We start from the raw sequence: 24,791 nt of genomic DNA, 5'->3' as shown, positions 1-24,791 counted from the left end.
GTACTTGGTCTTTGAGTGAAGTTATCTTTCACATAAAGATGCAGAATTGCAAAACATATTTAAAGTGACAATTTCACACTCTTTAATTCCACCTTCATTGTTCATACTGTCATTCCTTTGCATTGTTTCTGTTTTATTTGACCACATTAATCCTCTTTGAACCAGGTGATACAGAACATTAATATTTTTCCAAGAGTACCCCCCCTTATGATTGTACCATTATTTTAACACAATATCCTGCCGATTCATCATCATTCCTTGTATGTTATCAGATGACTAATGACATGCTCCACCTCATGATAACCTGGAGTCTGGTTTAAAATAAAGGTGGAGTATCTGAATTACCAAGGATAACTTCACTGAAAGATTACCAACTAAAAGGCAGAAATCTACATTTTTTTGTTTTTCTTTCTCCCAAACAGAAGTCACAGCAAGAAGGAGCCAGTTTCTTATTGCAAAAAGCAGAGGTCAATGATCATTTCCAGATCTACAGAAGAAGCTAGAAGACTACTTCATGGATCTATGGTGTAATTATTGAAGATGTCTAAAGATAGCACACATATAGCAACAATTAACCAGCCTGAGGTCCTAAAATTATACTAATAACAGAGTCTTTTCTTGTTTTGGGATAGACAGCATTTAGTTCAAACTAATAAATTATTAAAAGTTTTTTTTTGGTACTTGGCTTGCAATGGGGACTGCAGAGACTCAATGATGAGTCTCGCCATCACCTTCTCAAGGGCGATTACTTGCAGGTATTAAATTTGATCCTCTTTAAATCCACCTTCACTGTTTGATACTGTCTTTCTATTTTATTCTATTTCTATTATTTCTATTTTATTTGACTACGTTAATCCTCTTTGACCTAAATAGTACAGATCATTGATTTAATCATTTTCCTGTCTACCCACTTTATGATTGTACCATAATTTTAACATGACACCCTGCCAATTCATCATCAACGTAACACAATATTCCTTGTATGTTAACTGCTGACTTTTGGCATGTTGTTATTATTATAGTCTTGTCATCAGTGATAATAATATCCTATAATTCAATAAAAATCCTAGCTGTCTACTTATTCCCTGGAAGGAAGCATCACTCTTTCCTTGAATTATTCAGAATTGGAAGGTAGGAACTGCAACCGATGTTACAACCACAATGCACCAGGATGTATTTTCGGGTAGGGTATATATGAGAGAAAAACTGTTCCCATTGCCAGAATGGGTGAAGACAGAGAGGGTGTGATTGGCAAAAAAAAAAGCAAAAATGACAAAGGAAAATATCTTTAAGCACTAGTGGTCACGGTATGAAATACACTATCAAAAGTTGTAGTGGTGGCAGGTTCAATAGTAGCATTCAATAGAGCAGGGTACATCTGAAAGGCAACAACTGGAAATCTTTTGGCAAAAAGTGGGACAATGCAGCATGCTGGATTGTTCTTGGAGGGACCCAGTACCAACTTAATACTTCTCCCTTGTTATAACCATTCTGTAAATTCTGTTAAATTTTCTACCATTTTTGGCAAAGACTTGGGGTATGAATCTGAACATACTGTACAAATAAAGCACTCTAATACCAATATTACTGTTTGTTTTAATTAGTTTAATAATGGCAAATAAATGAAAATTGATTTGATGAACCTTTCAGGAGGAGGACCTGGCACGTCCTTAGTTATTTACTGTTTGCTCTTCATATTGGAACTTGAAGCATGATTTTGAACACTGCCTGCCCTTGTTCACCACAGTACATGGAAGTTTTTACAGAATCATACTTTAAATTTCCAATGTGGCAAATTTCTGATGCTAAAATTCCAGTGGGATGGCATCTGGTAGTTGAACTTTTCCAAAGTGGTAGAAGGACAATATAGAAAGTACTCTAAGCAACTAACCCACTTAAACTTGCAGACATGCATCTCCACTGCAATTGAAGTAGGCTTCATTAGACCCAATGTCTTAAATGATTCTTAACATTCACCCACTTTACGAAGGTGTCTGAGAGTTTTAACTGATAGTTTTTTGCAGACTGCAATCTTTCCCCCTCATAGCATTCCTGGCAACGCAGGCAGTGTTTAACCCTGAAGCAAAGTAATCATTTGAGGTTCCACAGAACCTGATCATTTTGGAAGAATTTAGAGGGATGAAATCGCAGTTGAGAACCGAGTTCCTAATTGCCATGCAATTGTGTTAACAGTATCAGCTGAAGTTACTGACTGGTGATCAGGAATGGAACTCCTGACCAATTTTGTTTTCTTATAAAACTAGGAGCAGAGTGATGAATTTTCACTTCACCAGGATCTGATGAAGGCCAAAATTTGCAGTAAATGGGCGATTCATGGTTTGGTTAAGCTTCAATGATTGGGTCTTCACCTTACTTGAAGGTAAGCACACCAATCATGCTCCAGCTCCCTTCAAGATTTCAGTGTAGTACTAAAATAGCATTTGTTTCTTGAAGACTTTTCAGAAGATGATTATCCAAAAGGCTAAACATAAGGCTGACTTCTAGGTGATTTGTGAAGAAATCCTACAACACTCTGTGGCTGGTATTTTAGAAGTGGACCAGCAATACTCATGTTTACCTATTGGGGCCTTCAAGATCTGGTGCCCTGATTTCCTTTCACAATCCTATTTCAGAGATTGTGTCATTTGCTTTACATTAATGGCTTTGCTTCAGCCACTAAATATAGCAAAATCAGCAATAATTAGTAATGTAGGAACTTATCTATTTTTTTGCATATACCCAGGATTTTCCAGTAACCCTACAAAGGCAAGAATAGACAACACACAATTTGACTCCCAGTTCAAAATTAATCAAAGCCCATGTTTAGGACCCAGTCTACGTAGATGTAACCATGGCAACCTTAGACTCCAATGCATCTACCCAGTAGAATGAACTTAGAATACCAAGCATTCTAGATAACTTTAGTTTGATAGACCCATCAGCTCCCAGTGCCCTATCACCTGGATTTCAAAAAACTTGCACACAAATTGTTCTGAATTGCAAAGCAAAGTTACAAGCATAATGTGTGTTAAAACTCTTAGTAAAGTGGGAGATAGTAAGAAGCATTTAAAACCTATAGCTTCATCAAAATCTCAAAAAGAAATACAAATGACCATTTTGGAGAGGTTGCATTTACCCTTGTAATTCACGTGTACCTCTGGCTTCCTTTCTGAAATGCTGACTAACTATTAAACATCTTTCCATCTTCATTCAGATTCCTGTTTCCATGGTTTTCTTTCTTAATCTCTGATGTTCTTTCATGCCTTTTAACTACTTGGCCAGAGCTGCATGTGTCCAACTGCAGTGTCACGTAACTCTACCACATACTGTATATTTGTTTATGTATTCTGGGGATCTTGTGGAAAAGGAAGCTTTACCATGAAGATTCCTAGCGTATCATTCCTTTAAACCCAACCTGTCTTTGCCTCAGAATCTAATGCAACAGAAAAAGATACCTCGATGCCTTGAATAAATTACATACTTCAAATTGAAACCACAATTAGCATGGGAAAGCTATTCATCGGGTTAAGTGCCAAATAGCACGACAGGAGAGCGATTCTGACCTCAAAGCTGATATTAACAATTTTTTCTCTCAGATTAATTTGGGATGAGAAATCACCTCTGCTTTTTGCATACTAGAATCTAGCCTCCAACCCTATCCAACAGATGGCTAGTTTTATCCAGGGGGATGCATGCAGTTACCAAACAAGTAGTGCTGGTAGGTTGTTCTTGATCATCAGCCTTTCACTTAAATTTATTACTACAAGGATTAAAACATGTCTTAGTTATCACTTCCATTCTCTAATTTCAAGTCTTTCACTGTTATAGCGTTGCAGATTTCTGCCTGCCTTGGGACATTAATATACATGATTTCTAAATCCTTAACAATAAGATCACATATTTGCACAAAGAATCCATAATTGAAATAATTCACCCAATCTTTAATGAGCCAATTATAAAATCAAAACCACAATATATTTACTTGACATCCTGGTCACAATGGCTCAGCCCCTTAAATGAACGTAGCCCCGAGATGATGCCTGCTTAAGAAGGAAAATTGGCACTCTCCCCCTTCCCCTTTTTATGCCTATGAACAACTACAATTCTAACCAATTGTTGTTTTTATAATGGCTGCTAACTTTATGATCAATATTAGTATACATTTTTAGATTTTGACCTACAAAGGCCCTCCCCAACAAAAGGATAAATGGACTTTTGCCTTTTGCAGTGTTTCTTTGGTCAAACAACTGAGGATCGAACATGGGAGGGGGTGGTCAGTCACTGGATTTTGAGGCAATGTCACAGCAGATTTGACCAACAAGCAGTGTGACTTTCTGACCACTTGGGCTGTTTCTTCGTTTGAGTTCTGCCATAGGAGATGTCAATTAAATGATTAGGAATTCAACACTGCCAAAATAATGTTGCACTTTTAGGCTTTGTCTACTCACCTAAAATCTGAGAAAACAGGATTTGAGGATCAAAACAAGCTGATTAAGATAGTTATGTCTGATTGCTATAATGACCAGCACTGCTAGGTGCTGTTTTAGGATGCATTGCCAATATATGATATTGATATTCAATACATCACTCTACCCCAATATTTAGCAGATAATTTTAAGGAGAACAGATACTCATGCACACTCACTACTGACTTGGTGAGAACAGAGACTTATTCCCCCCTCCCACCCCACTACCCTCCTTACCCTGTACTGGCAGACCGTGTTTAGTGGTATTGTTACTAGCATTTATATTTAACAATACTGTTTTGGGGGCCCAAAATGTGCAGACAAGGCAGTATTTTCAACCATCCAAGCCCTACCAGAAATGTGAAGTCTTCATATTGCAGTGTAAGTTCCCCAACAGTCAGTTTTTTTTCCCTGAAAAAAAGGTTAAACCTTATCACCTGCATCAAAAAAAAATCTAGGCCTAAGGGCTTAAAAATTAGAGGCATAGCCTTTTCTCTATTTTCTATATTTATATGAAAATAATTCATGCTCATGCTAAATACATTATTTACCTTACATGAACTCTTTTATTGTCTTTGAATAAAAAACAACGTTTTTGTTCAAAGAACCCATGCAACATGGATTGGATAATCCTGCTGGCTAAGTCGGTTATATTCCAAAATCTTTTATTCTACACATATCCTGACTGAGAGAGAGAAACTGCTTACTTCAGTTCCAGGGCAGTGGAAGAGCTCACCGATATCACTGTTAAGCAATTCTGTTTCAGAATAATACTATTGGCAGGTTTTAGAGCTTTTTGTTTTGTTGCTGTCTTCTTCATTGTGGCCAGGCTTAACATTCTGATCTGTCAGAATGGATTAGTATCGCTAACTTGTTATCGCTTGATTATGAACATCTTTGCAAGACTTGATTGCTCTCACATCACTCAGGCAGTTTCAAAAAGGCGGTGTATTTTCTTTCTCTTTGCACGTAGTGCCGTCCATCAGGCATATGGCTTAGAGTGTGGTGTGTATGAGAGTGTGTGTGCGTGAGAGTGTGTGTGTGCGTGAGAGTGTGTGAGTGAGTGTGTGAGTGAGTGAGTGTGTGTGAGGTGAGAGTGCATGTGAGTGTGTGAGGAGAGAGTGTGTGTGTGTGTGTGTGTGTGAGAGTATGAGTGTGTGAGTGTGTGTGTGTGTGGTTTGAGAAGACAAAAAAAATATGAAATTGGCCAAGAGCAGGACTCTTTTCTTGCTTTAGACAGTTTTCCCATTTTTTGTTTTGCTTTCTCTGATAATCACGGCAGTCATCTGCTCCATAGTCAAAAGGACTAGGTCTCTGGTATTCTAAGTGCAGTTGGATCCATCGCGGTCTTAAGTGGCACACATTATTTTGCTTCCATTTTATCCAGTTGCCATGACTTGCGCTTTCCCGCTCGGGCTGGCTGTCATTCAGTAAAGCTGAACCTGAGCAGTCTGTCACCGTCTTGTTAGAGCATCGCAGGAATCGCAATGCAAACTCCATAGGTATCAGCATGAGTCCTGCATGCACCTGTGTAATCAGACTGAAATAATGGAGGGGTGAAAAGAGAGAGAGAAAGTATGGGGGGAGAGGGGAAGGGAGAGAGAGAGAGAGAAAGGGAGAGAGAGAGGTGCAGTGATTTTGGCTTTTGTTATCAGTCAATGAAAAGCTTTTGCAAATTAGCTGAGTGTCAGTAAAAGTTCTGCTATGGCTTCAATCTCCTTAAACAAAATTATTTTCATATATATTTATATAAAAACTCAAGGGGGCTTAAAATAGGAAAACAAAGTGATTGCTGATATTGCCACAAATCATTATAATTCACCTGACGTGCTGAAAGAAAATAAATTTCTGCCAACAATTCTTAAAGAGGCTGTGCATTAGTCTTAATTTTTTGCTGAATGTTGCTGCTCTTTCTGCCCTTTCGAAGTGCGGTTTGTGATGTTATCCAAACACGAGCGGATCCCTGCCAAGTGCAGGAGAGAACCTGCTGCCTCTTTCATCTCCTCGTCATCGCTCTCTGGCGGTTTCTCCGTACGCCTCTTTTTAAGTGGCAGTGTTTCAGTTGCGTGTTTTTTTGCTTTTGCCAGGTGTTGTCGTTTTGTGTGCTGAGACAAGTACCCACTGTCAGCTAAGGAATCCTTGGTTTCCTTTTTGTTTTTTCTCTCCTCATCTTCTGTCTCACTGTAGCTCTCGTGGCTGTGGTAGCTGCCTTCGCTGCCCTCACTCCCATTGTGGCTGACCTTCGCGGCAAACTCATAGTGGTCGTCAGCGGAGGAAGAGGATGTCGAGTCGCTGGTCGGGGATGTACTCCTGTGATTGGAAGATTTTGCCACGCTGTAGTTGTGGTCATCTTTAGGGTCGTTGCTGACGACCGGGGAGCCACAGGATTGTTCGCTGTCATTTCGCATCCGACAGTTCACAATTCCGTTCCTGAAGGAGTTTAAAATAAAAGACAGGCCAGTTAGCTCATTAAAGAGCCACACAGTAATATGTTCAACAAATGTGTACTGTTGCACAATGTAATCATAGAATTAAATGTACTAGTGGGAATGCTAGTCTGCACTTTCCCAATTGGCAGTGCTTCTGAAATCTTTCCATGGGAAAAGGTTAGATTTTAGGATCTCCCTTTGCTCATGGGAAAGTTCTATCCAAGGGTGGTATCCTTATAAGCAATTTTAAATTGTTAGAAAGCAAAACAATCCAACAAAAATATGAGTTTCTAAGTTGCCTCTGCAAAGACAAATGGCAACTTGTTGGTCTGCCTCAGTAATCAGAGCCCCTGGGCTGGTGTGGCCGGAGGTCGGAGGCCCAATGTCTGTGAGTTTGGTGCCAAGGATTGGAGGTTGGAGACCCAGAGGGGGTCTGTCTTGGGGTTAGAGGTTTGTTTGTGTGGGTGGGTGGTAAAGGGCTTGTTTTGCTGTGAGTTATTTTGTTTCTCTGCGGTTACTCTTGTTGTGTTGAACATTGTGGATATGCTATACTTGTGTCAGAATATGTGGTGCTGACCCCAGCACATCCTTAGGTTGTGTTGGTTGTTAGTGCAAATGTAATTCACTAAGTGTTTCAATGTACATGTGATAAATAAATTTGAATGAATGACAGCAGCTGGAGTTGAGAAGTCTCCAGTCCCAACTGTTTTGTACGCTTCACTTTGAATGGGAATCTTCTTGGCTCTAAACAAAGAAAAATAATAATTCTTTGTCAATGATCTGTGCCTTTTTATTCACAACAGTTTCCAGCCTGGAAACTGTTGCTACAGATTCCAATCTCCTATGTCTCTCGTTCTCTGCATGTCCTGGTAAAAACTATAAATGTCATGTCTTCTTGACTCCTCTTTATGCTTGACATCCAGAGTTCTGAGAAACCTTTTGCTATAACCATTCATTTAAATCAGGCTCCCTGATGCATTGTAGATGGCCTCCCACCTCCCAGGCACAGTACATTCACAGCACGAAGAGCAACCCCAGAAATGTGCTTGGGAAGACCATAGATACATTTAAACTGCACTGTATGCCACTCACCTGTTAATGACAGCTGGGGGAGGATGAAATTGATTTTTTCCCCTTCACCATCAGATAACTGAACAGTCCATGAACCCAATCTCTCTATTTTGCACGAACAAGAGAAGAACTGCAGATGCGGGAAATTCGAATAACACACAAACTGCTGGGGGAGCTCAGCAGGCCAGGCAGTGTAGATGGGGAAAAAAGTACAGTTGATATTTTGGCCCTAGGCCCTTTAGCAGGAAATGTTGACAGTACTTTTGTCTATAGATGCTGCCTGGCCTGCTGAGTTCTTCCAGCATTTTGTGTGTGTTGCTCTGTTTTTGTGCTACATACTTAGTTTTAAGTTTGTTATTGTAATTTTTTATGTACTGCATTGTACTACTGCCACAAAATCCCTAACTTTGTGACACATGTCAAGTGTCAGTGATAATAAACCTGATTCAATTACCATAAGGCGTAGAAACAGAATTTCAATTCTGGTTTTTAGGTTACTGTTAATGCAATTAAAATAATTTACATGAAATGCTCATTATTTAGAAAATAGAACGTTACCCCACAATGTTGTGCCAACCTTTTAACAATCTCACCCTTCCTACCTACATAACCCTCCATTTTTCTATCATTCATGTGCTTAGATAAATGTCCCTAGTGTATCTGCCTCTACCCTGGCAGATTCCATGCAGCCATGGCATTTTGTTTAGAAGTCCTACCTCTTACATCCTCCCTATACATTTCTCTTATCACCTTAAAGTTATGCCATCTCACATTAGCCATTTCAGCCCTGGGGAAAGTGTCTGGCAGTCCACTCTATTTGCTTATCATCCTCCAGGACTCTGCCCCAGAAGACAAGGTCATCCCTTTAGAACAGAGGTGGAGGAATTTGTTTGATGATGAACTTCAATAAAAAAATAAATTACAAGACAGAGGGTGCTGAATCTCTGGAATACACGACATTGGGTATATTTAAAGTGGAGGCTGATAGGTTCTTGATTAATAAGGGTGTCAAAAGTTGTGGGGACAAGGCAAGAGAATGGAGTTGAGAGTGTAATGAATCAGACATGATTGAATGATGGAGAATAGCTAATAGGCCAAATAGTTTAATTCTGCTCCTATGCAATTTGGATTAATGGTCTCTTTTGGTGCCTCTGGAACAACCCTGAGTGGAGTGTTGGGGTGAGTATGAGTCAGCAGATGACAAAGACACCAACTACTAATGTCTGGTGAATAGATAAACGACTATCTCTGAGACAGAGATGTACAGCACAGAAATGGGCCTTTGGTCCATCGTGTTAAGGCTAATCTTTATGCTCATCGAAATGATTGTGTGCAGTTCTGGTAACCTACTTACAGGAAAGATAAACCAATAAGTTTGAAAGAGTGCAGAGAAAATTCACAAGGTCATTGGCCGGACGTGAGGATCTGAGATATAGGGAAAAGTTGAATAGGTTAGGACTTTTATTTCCCTGGAGGCTGAGAATGAGGGGTGATCTTATAGGCGTATAGCAAAATATTTAAGGGGAATATGAGGGGGAACTTCTTCACTCAGGATGGTCTGAGTGTGGAACGAAGTGCCAGAAGAAGAGGCAGATGCGGGATTGATTGTAATGTTTAAGAGAAGTTCGGATAGGTACATAGATGGGAGAGGCTTGGAGAGCTATGATCTGTGTGTTGGGATTGGGAGGAGAACTGTCTGGCACAGAGGAGATAGGCCGAAAGCCTGTTTCTGGGCTGTACTGCTCCTTGACTCTGTTGGCTTTTAATACTATTCAATTTTGGTAAATAAGTGCTAAATGAAGCAAATTAAAAATGGAAAAAAAACATTATTAGTAACTTATTTATTTTTATAGTACTGAGTATGGAAAAATATTCATTAGAAGTAGTATTTTAAGATACAAACAATGTTTGACTTTAAATATATCAGGCATCCAAAGCAACTTTTTCCAACTAGACAGGCATAAAATTTGTAGCTGTGGGAGAAATTGAACATGATTAGTTTTCAGTGGCAAACTCCCCCAAACTTCTACCAATTAGTGCTTCAAGACAATTTATTTACACCCTGAATCTTTTGTTGTTTTAGTGTTGCCAGGTGCAGTTTTGGAATCGCAGGGGAGATCAGGAGACTGACGATGTACTGAGATGCTGATTACCTTACGGCAGCTGCCATGCTTCCAATGGTGTTCATCGGCAGTGGTTTCATCCCCATGAACGACCCTCGACTGTACGCACGACCTCCATTTGGCATAACTCCCACAGCATCTGGAAAACAGAAGACTACAGCATTACAGAGGAATTCACAGCAACATGAAATCAAGTTCTCATGAACAGAACTGAATGGAGTTAATTCCATTGACACACTCCCATTAGAGGCAAAAATGTCTATGCGTTTGCTTCAGGGTCATAGATCACTAGAGTACAGAAACAGATGCTTCAGCCCATTTTGTTTAGGCCAGCCTGTCCAATGCCATCTACCTGCACCCGGACCACAGCCAAGCACCATGCATCTTTAAATTTTACCATTGAACCTGCATCTACCACTTCTGTTGGCAGCTCGATCCATATTGCCATTACCCTCTGCGTGAAGAAATTCCCCTTAAATATTTCACCTTTCACCCGAAACCCACGACACCTAGATCCAGTCTCACCCAAGCTCGTGAAAATGTCTGCATGCATTCACCCTATTTATACCCCTCAAAATGTTGTGTCCCTCAAAGATGTCCCCTCATTCTCTTGCCCTCCAGCAAATGTAATATTACTTTCCTAACATTCACTGTATTCAGGCTGTCTTTCATCTAAATATATGAGACAATATCAGATTGAATACAAATATTTTAACTTTTGTAGAAATGAATTGTATTTTCAATCTCAGTCCGCACTGTACTTCAGGCTCTTGGAGATTATTTATTGTTCAGCATCCAGGTTAATTGACGTACTGTCAATAGTTATCTGTGCATTAGTTCTGATTTTGACATTACTGAAAGAAGTGTTCAGTCTCTGTGCGAAGTGTAGACTTGAATTAATGTACTAAAGTTCTCTGAAGGATTTTCCTGATCAGTGCTCATTTAATTTTAACAAAATTAGTAAAACTGCTACACTGCTTACACCAGAGTAAATTCTCTATTAGAGCAGTGCCTAAAGTGTTAAATTCATTGCTCCTGGACTTGGCTTTGAACTCTGCTGCTATACCAGAAGAGTGACACAAATCCCTGTCCAGCACAGGTGTCATGGCGGCCTAGTGCTTAGTGTAACACTTTACAGCACCAGCTGTAAGATCAGTGTTCCAATTCCTGCTGCTGTCTGTAAGGAATTTATATGTTCTCCCCATGTCCCCGTGGGTTTCTTCCAAGTGCTCTGGCTTCCACCCACATTCCAAAGATGTACAGGTTTGTGGTTAGCAAGTTGTAGACATGCTATGTTGGCGCCATTTGTGGGCTGCCCCCAGCACAATCCTTGGTTTGTGTTAATCATCGATGCAAAATGACGCATTTCACTGCATGTTTCGATGTATGTGTGACAAATAAAGGTCACTTTGCTGTTGTTGTGTCATTGTTTTCTGTGTTCTTCTGCTGAGCATGCTGGGCACACTACGTTGGCACCAGGGTGCGGAGTGCCACTTCTCGGCTGCCCCCAGCACATCCTCAGCTCACTTCCTCGTTAAGGCAAATGACACATTTCACTGTATGTTTCCATGTACCTTACGTGATAAATAAGTCTGAGTTAAAGATCACGTTAGTGTTTAGGGACAGGTATGTGGGGGAGTGAGAGGACAGGCTGGAGTCTAGGCCTTCGCTCCACGTGTGAAGGCCAGTGCATGGGCTTTGTGCCAGCAAACCAATGAGGATGTTCGCGATCCCATCATCGCAGAGTGTGGAGTTCCGAGATAGAGCATGGTTACAGGCCCATCTGCCCAATGAGCCCACACCACCCACTTACATCCATGCAACCAATTAACTTACTAACTCTTATGTCTTTGAAATGTGGGAGGAAACCGGAGCACTTGGAGGAAAGCCACGCGGTCACAGGGAAAACAAATGGAAAGTGGTGGAAATTGAACCCAGGTCGATAATGCTGTAAAGCATTACACTAACAGACTGGACTTTAGGTCCTCATCTGGGGTTTCATTCATCATCATCAGTGAGTCCTGGGCCAATACTGAAGATCAAAGCTTGAAGGTCAACTGGAAAGCAGATGTCAAAGCCCAATGGTTGGAGCCCCTGAGTCTATGAATTTTTACAAGTCCCCTGGGGACTTCAAAGGCCCAGTCTCTGCAAATCCACGAGAGAGGAATGGGATTTGTTTTGCTTTGTCACTTGGTATGCTGTTTTTGTTGTGCTCTCTGTTGTTCTGCTGAGTATTCTGGGTGTGATATACCAGCACCAGAATGTGTGACAACACTTGCAGGCTGCCCCCAGATGAAAATTAATCAACCATAGGAAACTGTTAGTCCAAATAGAAAGTTGTTGTCTCAGAGGATGACTTATGGTGGATAATGAATGGTCTACAAACTTGGGAGACATGGGATAAACTCCAGTCCAGTGCATCCTTAGTTTGTGTTGGTTGTTAACACAAATGACGCATTTAACTGTATGTTTCGAGGTAAATGTTATACATAAATCTGAATCTGCAATTCTAATTTGAATTTGAAATAACAGTCTTCCTAAAATCCACAATAAAGTTTCTAAGGGATGCTAAACAATGTACTTCACTGTAAAGGGAGTGTGAAAAATCAAAGGAGCAAAAGTGACACCAAGACTAGCTCTCCTTGTCCTGATAAAGGGTCTTCACCCAAAATGTCGTGTTTATTCATGTTCATCTATGCTGCCTGACCTGCTGAGTTTCTCCAGCATTTTGTGTGTGTCGATCTGGATTTTCAGCATTTATAGAATTCCTTGTATTTATGAAGATAATGAATGTAGATTGAACAGAGCTCGTCACACAAGAGATACAATGTACAAAATTTCTGTCAAATACTTTCCAATCCACAGAAATTAGATATTTCTTCTCCCAACACTAGAAAATAATTCCTTCCAGCAAGCTTTTGGAAACTATGCTATATGCTTTTTTTTGAAAGAACTGAACTCATAGTCTTTCTCCTTTAACCAGAGTTCATTCCTATACACTTAGTTGCCACTTTTTGGCGCACCTGTACACCTGCTCTTAATGCAAATATCTAAGCAGCCAATCATGTGGCAGCAACTCAATGCATGAAAGCATGCAGGCGTGGTCAAGTGCTTCAGAACAAACTTCAGAATGGGGAAGAAATGTGACCTAGGTGATTTTGACCACTATTGGTGCCACATAGGGTGGTTTGAGTATCTCAGAAATGGCTGATTTCCTGGGATCTTCATGCACCACAGTCTCTAGAGTTTACAGAGAATGGTGCAAAAACATCCAGTGAGTGGCAGTTCTGTGGGTAAGAACGCCTTGTTAATGAGAGGTAAGAGGGGAATGGCCAGACTAGTTTAAGCTGATGGAAAGCTGAGAGCAACTCAAATAACCATCAGTGGTGTGCAGAAGAGCATCTCTGAACGCACAACACATCGAGCCTTGAAGTAGATGGACTACAACAGCAGAAGAACACGAACATACACTCAGGAGGTACCTAATCAAGTGGCCACTGAGTGAATGCATGTTAATTATTAGCTGCCAACCTTTTGCACCAGGGAAGAAATTCAATGGGAATTCAGACAGAATCAAATCACAATATGCCTTACATTTTGTACTGTTGGCAACAACTAACAAAAGGAGACTTATCTTTTCCTCCGGGGCTGGAGTTTATCCCACATCTCCAAGTTGGAAGACCATTCATCATCCACCATAAGTCATCCTCTGAGACAACAACTTTCTATTTTGACTAACAATTTCCTTTGGGTGATTAATTTTCTTTTGGAATTAAACTGAAATCAAATTTTTAGGTTGGAACACACATAAAAATAGGAGCAGATGTTTAAACCAAGTGAGGAAAATAATATACTATGTCACAGAACTGAATGGGACAACTCAAACTGGATTCACATCACCAGCCTAACTTACGTTCTGGGTCTCCATCTAGTATGTCTCGTGCTCTTGGTGCAGCCTCCTCCACATCGGTGAGACCTGACGTATATTGGGGGACTGCTTTGTTGAGCAACTTTGCCCCCTTCACAAGAAGGAGGATTTTGCTGTGGCCAACCATTTTAATTCCAATCCTCACTCCCATTCCGACATGCCAGTCCATGGCCCGCTTTACTACCACAATGAATCACTCTCTGGTTGGAAGAGCAACACTCTATATTCCTCCTGGGTAGGCTCCAATCTGACAGTATGAAAATCAAGTTCTCTAACTTCTGGTAATTTTTTTCCTCCTTGGCCCAGTACATCACGGGTAAGACCCTCCCAACCATTGAGCACATCTACATGAAACGTTGCCGTAGAAAAGCAGCCTCCATCAGCAAAGATCCTCACCACCCAGGCCATGCTCTTTCCTCAATGCTGCCATCAGGTAGAAGCTACAAGTGCCTCAGGACTCACACAACAAGGTTCAAGAACAGTTACTATGCCTCAACCATCAGGCTCTTGAACAAAAGTGGATAGCTACACTCTTTTAAGGGCTCTGTTATATTGTTATTTCATGCTCATTATTTATTGCTATTTATTTGTATCTGCATTTGCACAGTTTGTTTACAGTTTCTGTTCTAGATTTGCTAAGTATGCCCGCAGAAAAAGAATTTCAGGGTTATATGTGGTGTTATGTATATACTCTGATGATGAATTTTACTTTGAACTCCCCTTCTCTCTTCTTCTGTTCCCCATTCTGATTCCCCTCTTACCTTTTCTCTTCTCACCTGCCTGTCACTTCCCTCACGTACCCACCCTCCTTCCCTTTCTCCCACATTCCACTCTCCTTTATCAGATCCCTTCATCTTCACCTTTTCCACCTATCACCTCCCAGCTCCTCACTTCATTACCCACCCACCTACCTTCCCCACCCTCCACCCCGCCACCTGCCAGCTTGTCCTCCTTGGTTTCCCCCACCTTCTTATTCTGGCTTCCTCTTCCTTCCTTTCCAGTCCTGATGAAGTGTCTCGGCCTGGCAGATTGACCTTTTTTCCTCTCCATAGATTCTGCTTGACCCACTGCATTCCTCCAACATTTTGTGTGTGCTGCAACTGTGCTGACCCTTCAAAATTAGGAATCAGGCAACACGAGTTCTCAGTAAGGAGTAGATTTAAGAAGGTTTACTAAAGTCCTGTTCCCATTTGGTCCCTGCAGCCTTTGGCAAGAGACAGAAATGGGGGTGAAACAGCAAGTGACGTCAAAAACATGGCAACCCTTGTAGGCTGCCCCATCATAACCCTTGCTGACTTGACTTGATGCAAATATTGCATTTCACTGTATGTTTTGATGTACACATGACAAATAAAGCTAACCTCTCCAATCTCTAATCTATGACTGTTATTTAGAATCTTGTAAATGTCTCTGATATTCAATGCACTTGTCATACGACAATAAACTCAACTTTGAAGTATTTTGAGAAATAAAATTAATTAAAACTTTTTTTTATTTTCCTGCTAATCTCTAGGCCAGAAATCCCCAAATAAATAGGGGCCGTTACCTGGTTCAGGATTAGGTACTTTCCAACTGATTCTTGAACCACCTTGCATAATCTTAACCTAACCCGACCTCAGCAACATAACATCACACACTACCTCTTGCACTACCATGCCCCTGTCTCTGATTGTGTTTTTGCACCAATGTCTTGTGCTGCAATCTTTTTCCCCTCACTATCTTACACAATTTATGTACAGTCTGTGTGCAATTTATGTTCTCTGTGTCGTTCTGAACCTGTGTGCCTGTGGTACAAGTTTTCATGATGTCTGTACTTCACTGTACCTGCGCACACAATAATAAACTTGACTTGGACCTCGAGTTAGCTAAAACTTACATCAGAGATGCTGCAGATCATATCATCATGCAGGGAGAAGTGAGGGAATTTAATGCACTGCCCATTGACACAGTGGAGGTATGAGATGACCCACCTCTGCCTGGAACTGTTTTGCAGGGAGATTGACTGAGGATTTCTGGATCTATTGGCCTCACTTGCTGATGTATTGCATAAAGAATTGATTATCTCCAGTTCTGACTTAATGGTGAATGGAAGGTTTTTGGGTCTCAAAGTTAAAAAGTTCAAAGTACCAAAGTACCAATGCATCACCAATCACCCTGAGATTCATTTTCTTGAAGGCAACCAATGTTTGAAAGAAGACAAACTATACAGAAACAAAATAAATAAATAATATCGAGCACATGAGTTGTAGAGTATTGACAATGAGTCCAGAGGTTGTGTTCAGTGATCAGCTCAATGCTGATGTGAGTGAAGTTATCCATGTTGGTTCAGGAGCCTGATGGTTTCAGAATAATAACTGTTCCTGAACCTGCTGGCGTGGGACCTAAGGCTCCTTCCTGAAGGCAGCAGCGAGAAGAGAGCATGGCCTGGATAGCAGGGATCCTTGATGATGGATGCTGCTTTCTTGTGGCAGTGCTTTTTGTGCTCAAAAGTGCGAAGTGCTTTTCCTGTGATACCTAGGCTGTAACCACCACTTCTTGTAGGCTTTTCGGTTCTTAGGCATTAGTAATTCCATACCAGGTTGTAATGCAATCAATGAGGGTTGCATTGGATTGCAATGAGGACTCCTCATTGTGCATCAACAGAAGTTTGTCAAAGTCTCAGACACACTCTTTCCATGATGTCCTTGACCTTTGACATCAGCTTGATACCATTCCTGTCCCAATTAAGAGTCAACCACATAGGGTGGGTTGGGAGTAACACATGGATCAGGCTGGCTAAGAATGTTCTCGCAAAGAAAATCCTGAACCGGGGGGTTTAAACAACAATCAATTACTTTTCACCACTCAACATTGCTCAGACTAGTTGGTATTTATTCCAGATTATTAACTGAATTTAAATTCTACAACGACATTATGAAGGACCATCATTAACAACACTTGCCCTAATTAGGAATTAGGTACAGAGGCATGAATGCACACACTCAGTGTTTTAGAACAGCTTTTCCCCCTACCATGAGATTTCTGAACGGTCCACAAACAATACTTCACTCTCTTTTTGCACTATCTATTTATTATATTTCTTATTGTAACTTAGAGTATTTTTTATATATTGCACTGTACAGCTTACACAAAACAACATATTTCACGACGTATGTCAGTGATATAAACATGATTCTGATTTAACGAGATTTGAACTCAGGTGTCTGGATTGTTAGTCTGTTCTCATATGGTAATTTAACCACTGTCGTACACCATAAAGTATAATATACTCCTAATGGATCAAGAATATAGTGTTGTGGCAGATTCAAAATCACTTACTATGTGCCATTATGACTTGATCATTTATTAAAGTACATATCTTTCAAAGCTAAAAACTAATGATCATAAAGCTGAATTTGAAATAGTGCCTACTGTTAACTGGAGTGAAATATTTGGCACAAATAAAGAATGAAATACAATCTCCTCCTTTTCAGTACAATTAACTGACAGCACTGTGCTGGATGTTTGTAATGCTGATGAAACCCTGGATGCAACCTGCATCAGCAATCTTTTATCAACACTCCAGAAGTTAGTGATGTTACATTTATCCTAGCACAATGTACTTTAATCAGTTATATTCTGGATGCAAATAGTTTCATAAAGAAGTAAGTACTTTTATGAAACATTACTTCATAGGTAAAATAAACATCTCCCATTCAAATATAGAACAAAGAATAGAATAGTACAGGCCCCTTGCCCATGATTTTGTGCCAATATTTTAACCTACTCATAGATGAGTCTAATAATTTCCACTTGTAGAGCCCTCCATTTTTCTAACATCCACACATCTACCTCTGAGTATCTTAAATGTCTCAAACATATCTGCCTCTACCATCAGCTTTGGCAGGGCATTCCACACACCTACCAAGCTGTGTTAAAAACCCACATTTGGCATTCCCCAAATACTTTACCTTAAGACCATGCCCCCTAGTAGTAGCTAATTCTGCCCTGGGAAAAAGTCTCTGGTTGTCCATTTTATCTATGCCCGATATCATCTTAAACACCTCTATCAAGACACCGCTCATTTTCCTTCACTCCACAGAGAAAAACAGCAACATGCTCAGCCTGTCCTAATAAGACATGTTCTCTAATCCAAGCAGCATTCTGGTAAATCTTCTCTGCACCCTCCCTGAAAAGCTTCCATATCCCTTCTGTAATGAGGCGCCCAGAACTGAACACAATACTCGAAGGACGGCACAGTAAGTGTAATGGCTAGCACAATGCTTCACACCGCTCCAGCAGTAAGATCCAGCTTCAGTTCCTGCTGCTGTAAGAAGTTTGTACGTTCTCCCCGTGACTGCGTGAGTTTCCTATGGATACTCTGGTCTCCTCACACATTTTAAAGATGTACGAATAAGTGAGTTAGTAAGTTGTGTGCAAGCTACGTTGGTGCTACAAACGTGGTGACACTTGCAAGCTGCCTCCACCATATCCCCGTTGCAAGCAATGCTTTTCACTTTCTGCTTTGATCAACAATGTGACAAATAAAGCTAATCTTTAAAAGTATGGTCTAACCAGAGTTTTATAGAACTACAACATCACCTCGCAACTCTTGAACACAATACTGTAAAAATCAACATGTTAGCAAAATAAATCATCATTTCCTAATTACGCATTCCAATGAATTTTTACATCAATATGTTTGCCACCCCCCAAGATCTATCCAGCTTCTGTCAGTCACACAGTCACTGATGCTTGGTATGATCTGGAGCAATCAATCACCCTCTGTAAGGAGCAACAAAATGCTGGAGGAACTCAGGCAGCATCAATGGAAAAGAATAAACAGTCGATGTCTCATCAAGACTGGAAAGGAAGGAAACAGAAAGCAGAATGAGAAGGGGAAAGGGAAGGAGTACAAGCTGGCAGGTGATAAGTTGCAATCCTTTCCCTTCCCATACTTCTTATGCTGGCTTCTCCCCCCTTCCTGTCCTGTTTCCTGTTTCCAGGGTTTTGTCTGGAAAATACTACACCATGCAAGTGTCACATTAATCAGCAGACCTGCATTTTTGCATTTTGATGACATGGTGCTCAGATGCAAAACTGAGAGTACATTTAGCAATTTTCATCAGTTTGTTGACCTCATTTGCATATTACAATGAATGGCTGACAATATTTCTCGTTAAAATCTCCAACGTTTTCAGTTCTACAATGCTGCAATACTAAGAGCAGTTTATGTTCAGATTCCTTGTGGTGGGGAAGGACATGATAACCAGACCAAAAGCAGCAGCATTCATAAACAACGGCAAAACAATGGAAACCAACAACATCCATTATCGATATGATTGGAGTCAATGTTCACTGTTGGCAATGTCGTCTTTGAGACACACATGCAGATTTGAACAACCATTAACATCAATGGTATGGCCTGCCAGAAATACCAAAGGCATGATCATGTTATAGTCATTGATATTGTAATTTAGGACATTGAATCTAAAATTGTTTCACCACTCTTTAGTTGGTTGGAAAAAATGTAATGAGTTCCCATTATCGTCAAAACTCACAAACATTCTTCTCACAGCTCTTCCCCAGCTTACAAACACCTGACTTATGTACCTTTGGTACATATGAACACAAGAGATTCTGTAGATGTTGGAAATCCAGAGTGATACACAGAAAATGCTGCAGCAAATCAGTAAGTCGGGCAGCATCTATGGAGGGGAGTAGGGAGTCATGTCCAATCATGCCCACAAGGTGCTTGAATACCAGTATTTATTATGTAAGCAACAGACAAAAGAATAGAAAACAAATTTCCAGTATTACTTTACATGTTGATGGATTTCAAGCAAATATTTCTCATACAGGAGTAACACAGGGTATATAGACATGCTACCGTATGATCGTAAGTAATAAGATTATGGGAAAATATCATTGCATCTATTTGGATGCATATCTAAATGGATACAATGAAATCAAGAGATACAATTGCTATCTGCAGTCTAAATTTCTAACTTGGGTAAAGGTGGATTTATTAAGTTTTTCAGTTGTATTGTTAAAGAACCATTTTCTAAAATGAACTGTAACTGCAAAATTAAAGTCGTCAAAATCACAATCAGAAACAGGTTTATTATCACTGGCATATATTATGAACTTCGTTGTTTTGTGGCAGCAATACAGAATAATAAAATACTAGATTCATTACAAAAGTATTTATAAACATTAAATTAAATAAGTAGTGCTAAAAGAAAGAACAAAAGAAACTATCGATGGCCTCATTGTCCATTCAGAAATCTGATGGTGGAGGAGAAGAAGCTGTTCCTGAAATGTCAAGTGTGTATCTTCAGGCTCCTGTACCTCCTCCTTGAAGGTAGTAATGAGAAGAGGGCATATCCTGGGTTATTGGGAGTCCTTAATGATGGATGTCACGTTTTTGAAGCATTTCCTTTTGAAGGCGTCCTCAGTGTTGGGGAGACTAGTGTCCATGATGGAGCTGGCTGAGTTTACAACTTTCTGCAGCTTTTCCCTATCCAGAAGGTGATGTAAACAGTTAAAATGCTCTCCATGGTACACCTGTAGAAATCTGCAAGTGTCTTTGGTAACATATCAAGCCTCCTCAAACTCTTAATGAAATATAGTAATTGCATCAATATTTTGGGTCCAGAAGAGATCTTCAGAGATGTGGACACCAAGTAACTTGAAGCTGCTCACCCTTTCCACCATTTGCAGTAAAGTAGTTAAGGCTAACTTTCCAGTGAATCTTACAATGGCCTTATCATGGAGAGGACAAGGGAGTGGGGTTGAGAGGGGAAAAGAATCAGCCATGATTGAATAGTGAAGCAGGTGTGATGGGCCAAATGGCTCAATTCTTCTCCTCTGACTTATGGTCCGTTGATTTTAAGATTGTTAATTTGGATGTCTGGGACTTTGATAGTGCTGGATAATCAGAATTTCCTGGATTATAGCTGTTATTCATAACAATATTTCAAATCACTTCTAATTCACTTTTTAAAAATGTTATGTAGTAGCACAACATGTTTTCCCTGGAACCCAGTATGCTCCAAGGGAGTACTGGAAACAAGGTCCTGTGAAGCTTCCGGGGAGTGTGGAGAAGAAACCATATGAGTTTCATGTGAGCTCTGGAAAGAGGGAGCTTCCAGGAAGCACAGGAAACTGAACTTGGCCAGACCAAGGAGCATGTGAACTGGGGCCTTGATTCATTTAACGGGTGGGCGGGGGGGGGGGGGCAGGACCCAGCACCCAGTGAGCCAGGGTCCAATCATCAGCATTTCTGAACAGTTATATAACAAACAGATTTTTGGAATTTTATTGTAGAGCAAAGTACAATTTCCCTTTCTCTCTGTTAGATAAGACACAGCATGAAGCATTCAATGGCTTACTGCTCCTTTATTTTCCATGTCAACTTCCAAACTTCAATAGATATACCTGGGAGAAATCTGCGTTACATGAGAACAACCTCCACTGTGCTGGAGAGAACAAGCAGCAGCTCCGATAGAAGAGACCGAATAACCAAAAGACACGACCACTAATGAGAGCCACCACTTACTCTTGGCCACACTACACCAAAATACGTGGATCCTGGGTTGGCCTCTGCAGCCACTTGAGGACCCACCAACAGATAACTGAGGAGAACATTATACTCGACTCGAGTGATTGCATTACTACCACTTCCTTCTACAGCAAAAAAACCTTCAATAAAACTGGCTCATGCTCCAAAAGAGACAACATCTCAAATTTTGATTACACAGAACAAATGATAAGAATTATTTCTAAATTAATAATGCAGTAGTTTCAATGTGATTTAATTATTTAAATGAATCCGAAGATAACTGCAAATTACACTGTCTCAACTATTGGCTACAACTTCGAGCCCATTGAGTGATTGGTCTATTTCAGATAAATGCAAATTAGTAGACAAAGAATTGTTGGGTAGCCCGGTAGCATAGTGTTAAGTGCAACGATTTACAACTCCAGAAATCACTCCCCAGATTCCCAAAGACATACTGGTTAGGGTTAGTAAGTGGAGGGCGTGCTACTATGTTGGCACCAGAAGCATAGCGGCACTTGCAGCCTGATCCAACACATGTGCTTGTGCTGGATGTTGACACAAAGGACCCAGTTCACTGTATGCTTCGATATTCATGTGACAAATAAAGTTAATCTTTAATAAGTCAACAAATATCACGGTTGAAACCAAAAGGAAAATGAAAATGAAGCTTGGTTAAATAAGTATATTTAGTAATAAAAATCCTTCTGTTTAGAAGTAGAGAATACCCAGTACTTCATATGGTACTTCTTAACTTCAAGAACCCTAACCTGGATTTTGTGAATTATGAAACCCTAGTAGATTAATTTGTGGGAAGACAAGATGGTGAATCTAGCAGGTTAATATTCAAACCACCTGCAGAGAAATCCACAAGTTGGTCCATCTTCCAACCATGGATCGCATGAATGTGACAAAAATCCAGGGAAGGAAAAGAAAAGGCAAATAAATAGAATGAATTTGGAAGGCTTGCATGACAACGGAATGATATCTGAGGAGGCTGCACTGCGATTCAAAACTTCATTGCTGTGCAGTCCGTACAGTGTACTCACATTCAGCTCCCTTCACCTCAGGGGAAGAATTCAGCAGCATCATGGCAGCAGCTGCATCAATATCAGAATCTGAAATGAGAAGAAAAGAGCTACATTTATTCTTGACAAATGCTGCTGGGCTGGTGGAAGAGGAACTGAACATAATTCTGCAAGAATGACCCCATCCTTACATGTTACAGCCAGTAAACAGGACCTGAGATATTTTTTCCATCCGATGTTGTTAATGAAAATATTACAAGCATATTAAATATTTAGAAGGCACAAAAAAGCATCAATGTGTGACTAATGCTTTGTCAGGCCAGCCAAATTTGTCTTCCCTCACAGGTTCTCAAATAATAGGATTATTGACATGCAACAAAGCATTAGCTGTAGTGTTCATGTAGAACCACTGCCAGAACAGACAAAACACTAAAATCTCTCCGCCTGTCTCTGGGGAGAACAGCAGATCCAATAATACAAAGAGATCTTTGCACTCCTCATCCATTACACAAGTTGCAGTGATTCTTCAGCTAAGCCTTTGTAAATATTGCTAGCTAACTTTTAAATTTAAATAGGTTGAAAGGACTGTCATTTATTATTTCTCAGAGATCTGAGTGAATATCTCTGAAAGGAAAATTTTCATCAGTATCTGCAATTTGATTTTTCAGATCTCAATTTTCAGATACATCACCAGCTGCATGGACAGACTGGAGTTTCAAGAACTAGGATGATTAAAGACCATTGTAATAGAGTGGTTCGAGTCTTTTATGTAGTGAATAAAGAGCAAAATGTTTCCACTACTGCACAGCTGAAAATCCAAAGAATTCAGACAGTGGTTACGGAAGGCTGTGGTGAAATCCTGAAGATAAAGTCCCTGGTTGAAATGTCTACTGTTTATTCCTCTTTATAGATGCTGCCTGACTTGATGAGTTCCTCTGTTACAAAAGAATCAGAGGATTTGTTTTAAGTTATTTATTTAGAGATACAATACAGTAACAGGCACTTCTAGCCCAATGATCCTGCACCACCCAAATACACCCATGTGACCAATTAACCTACTAATCCATATGGCTTTGGAATGTGGGAGGAAACTGGAGCACTGAAGGAAACCTATGTGGTCACGGAGAGAATATACAAATTGAACCTGGGTCACTAGCATTGTAATAGTATTATGCTACGCTACCGAGCTACCACGTTACATATAGTAAGTTTAAACATGGTGAATTATTATGATCTGAAATGCACTATCTAGTAAGTTGAGGGATTGCATTCAAAACCAATGTTTAAAAAAGGAAAACAAATACTTGAAAATGAAAAATCAGACTGCTTGTTAGGAAAGAGCAGGATAGGATAGGGTTAATTACAGCACTCTTCAAAGTGCTGCTGTCATACAGGGCTGGATGACCAACGAAACAGCAAATGGAACAAGAACGTTAAGAACGTAAGCAGTGTCTGTGGAAAGAGAAACCTATTAATGTTTTGGATCAGCAACCCTTCCTCAGAACTGCGGGGAGAGTGGGATGGGCGGGGAGGCGTTCCAGTCTTCAAAGCAGAACTGAGAGAGGAGTGTGATGCAAGGCAAGACTGTATGGAAACCGGTCAATCCAGATCAGGTGATAATGAGCACCAGTTTAAAATGGAATTTTAAAACCACAGAGCAAGAAGCATTTTTTTTACACACAGAGAGTGGTGGGTGCATTGAATGTGAGGCCAGGGGTGCAGGGAGAGGCAGATACATTAAGGACATTGAAAAGACTACTGTATTAGATAGGCATAGGGTGACAGAAAAATGGAGGGCTATGGAGGAGGGAAGGGTCAGATTTATCTCAGAGTAGGTTAAAAAGCTGGCACATCATCATAGACAGAAAGGTCTATACTGTGCTGTACTGTTCAATATAAGAAAATGATAATGGGAAATGATTAATGCAGTTCTCCCAATGCTGGAGAATTTAATATTCATTCTAGAGGTTGCAAAATGCATCATGAGAAGATAAGGTAAGATGGAGGGGTGGGGATGGAGGGAGAGGGAGAAGGAAGAGGAAGGGGATGATGGGGGGGGGGGGTTTGTAGAGGGAAGTGGGGAAGAAGTTTTCCCTTTTAGCATCATCAGGAATTCCTTTTCATAATTTTGCCGGTCTTAGCTGCATCTCAGTCACAATTTGCACAGCATTCTATAACCTCAGGATACCCACTGAGTTCCACAATA

The 24,791-nt window shown here is 40.3% G+C and overlaps 1 protein-coding gene and 1 long non-coding RNA gene across 13 annotated transcripts in view; one reads left to right on the top strand and one right to left on the bottom strand.

The window, feature by feature from the left end:
• Positions 1 to 10,130, top strand: part of LOC132388976 (uncharacterized) — an 84,921-nt gene extending 74,791 nt beyond the window's left edge. The window contains exon 6 of the long non-coding RNA XR_009510398.1: positions 10,050 to 10,130. This is a non-coding gene — a long non-coding RNA (uncharacterized LOC132388976). The remainder of the gene's footprint in view (positions 1 to 10,049) is intronic.
• Positions 3,921 to 24,791, bottom strand: part of foxn3 (forkhead box N3) — a 378,764-nt gene continuing 357,893 nt past the window's right edge. For 11 of the 12 annotated variants that reach the window (XM_059961361.1, XM_059961330.1, XM_059961343.1 and 8 more), the window contains 3 exons: positions 22,607 to 22,675; positions 10,120 to 10,228; positions 3,921 to 6,896 (listed from right to left, as the gene is read on the bottom strand). In XM_059961361.1, coding sequence (XP_059817344.1) covers positions 6,350 to 6,896; positions 10,120 to 10,228; positions 22,607 to 22,675 — 725 coding nt within the window. In that variant the 3' untranslated portion in view covers positions 3,921 to 6,349. The remainder of the gene's footprint in view (positions 6,897 to 10,119; positions 10,229 to 22,606; positions 22,676 to 24,791) is intronic. The other variant, XM_059961392.1, reaches the window with a different exon arrangement.

The sequence above is a fragment of the Hypanus sabinus genome, chromosome 2 (assembly GCF_030144855.1).
Source record: "Hypanus sabinus isolate sHypSab1 chromosome 2, sHypSab1.hap1, whole genome shotgun sequence".
NCBI lineage: Eukaryota > Metazoa > Chordata > Chondrichthyes > Myliobatiformes > Dasyatidae > Hypanus > Hypanus sabinus.
Note: the sequence above shows the minus strand (reverse complement) of the source record. Positions and strands in the feature narration are given on the sequence as shown.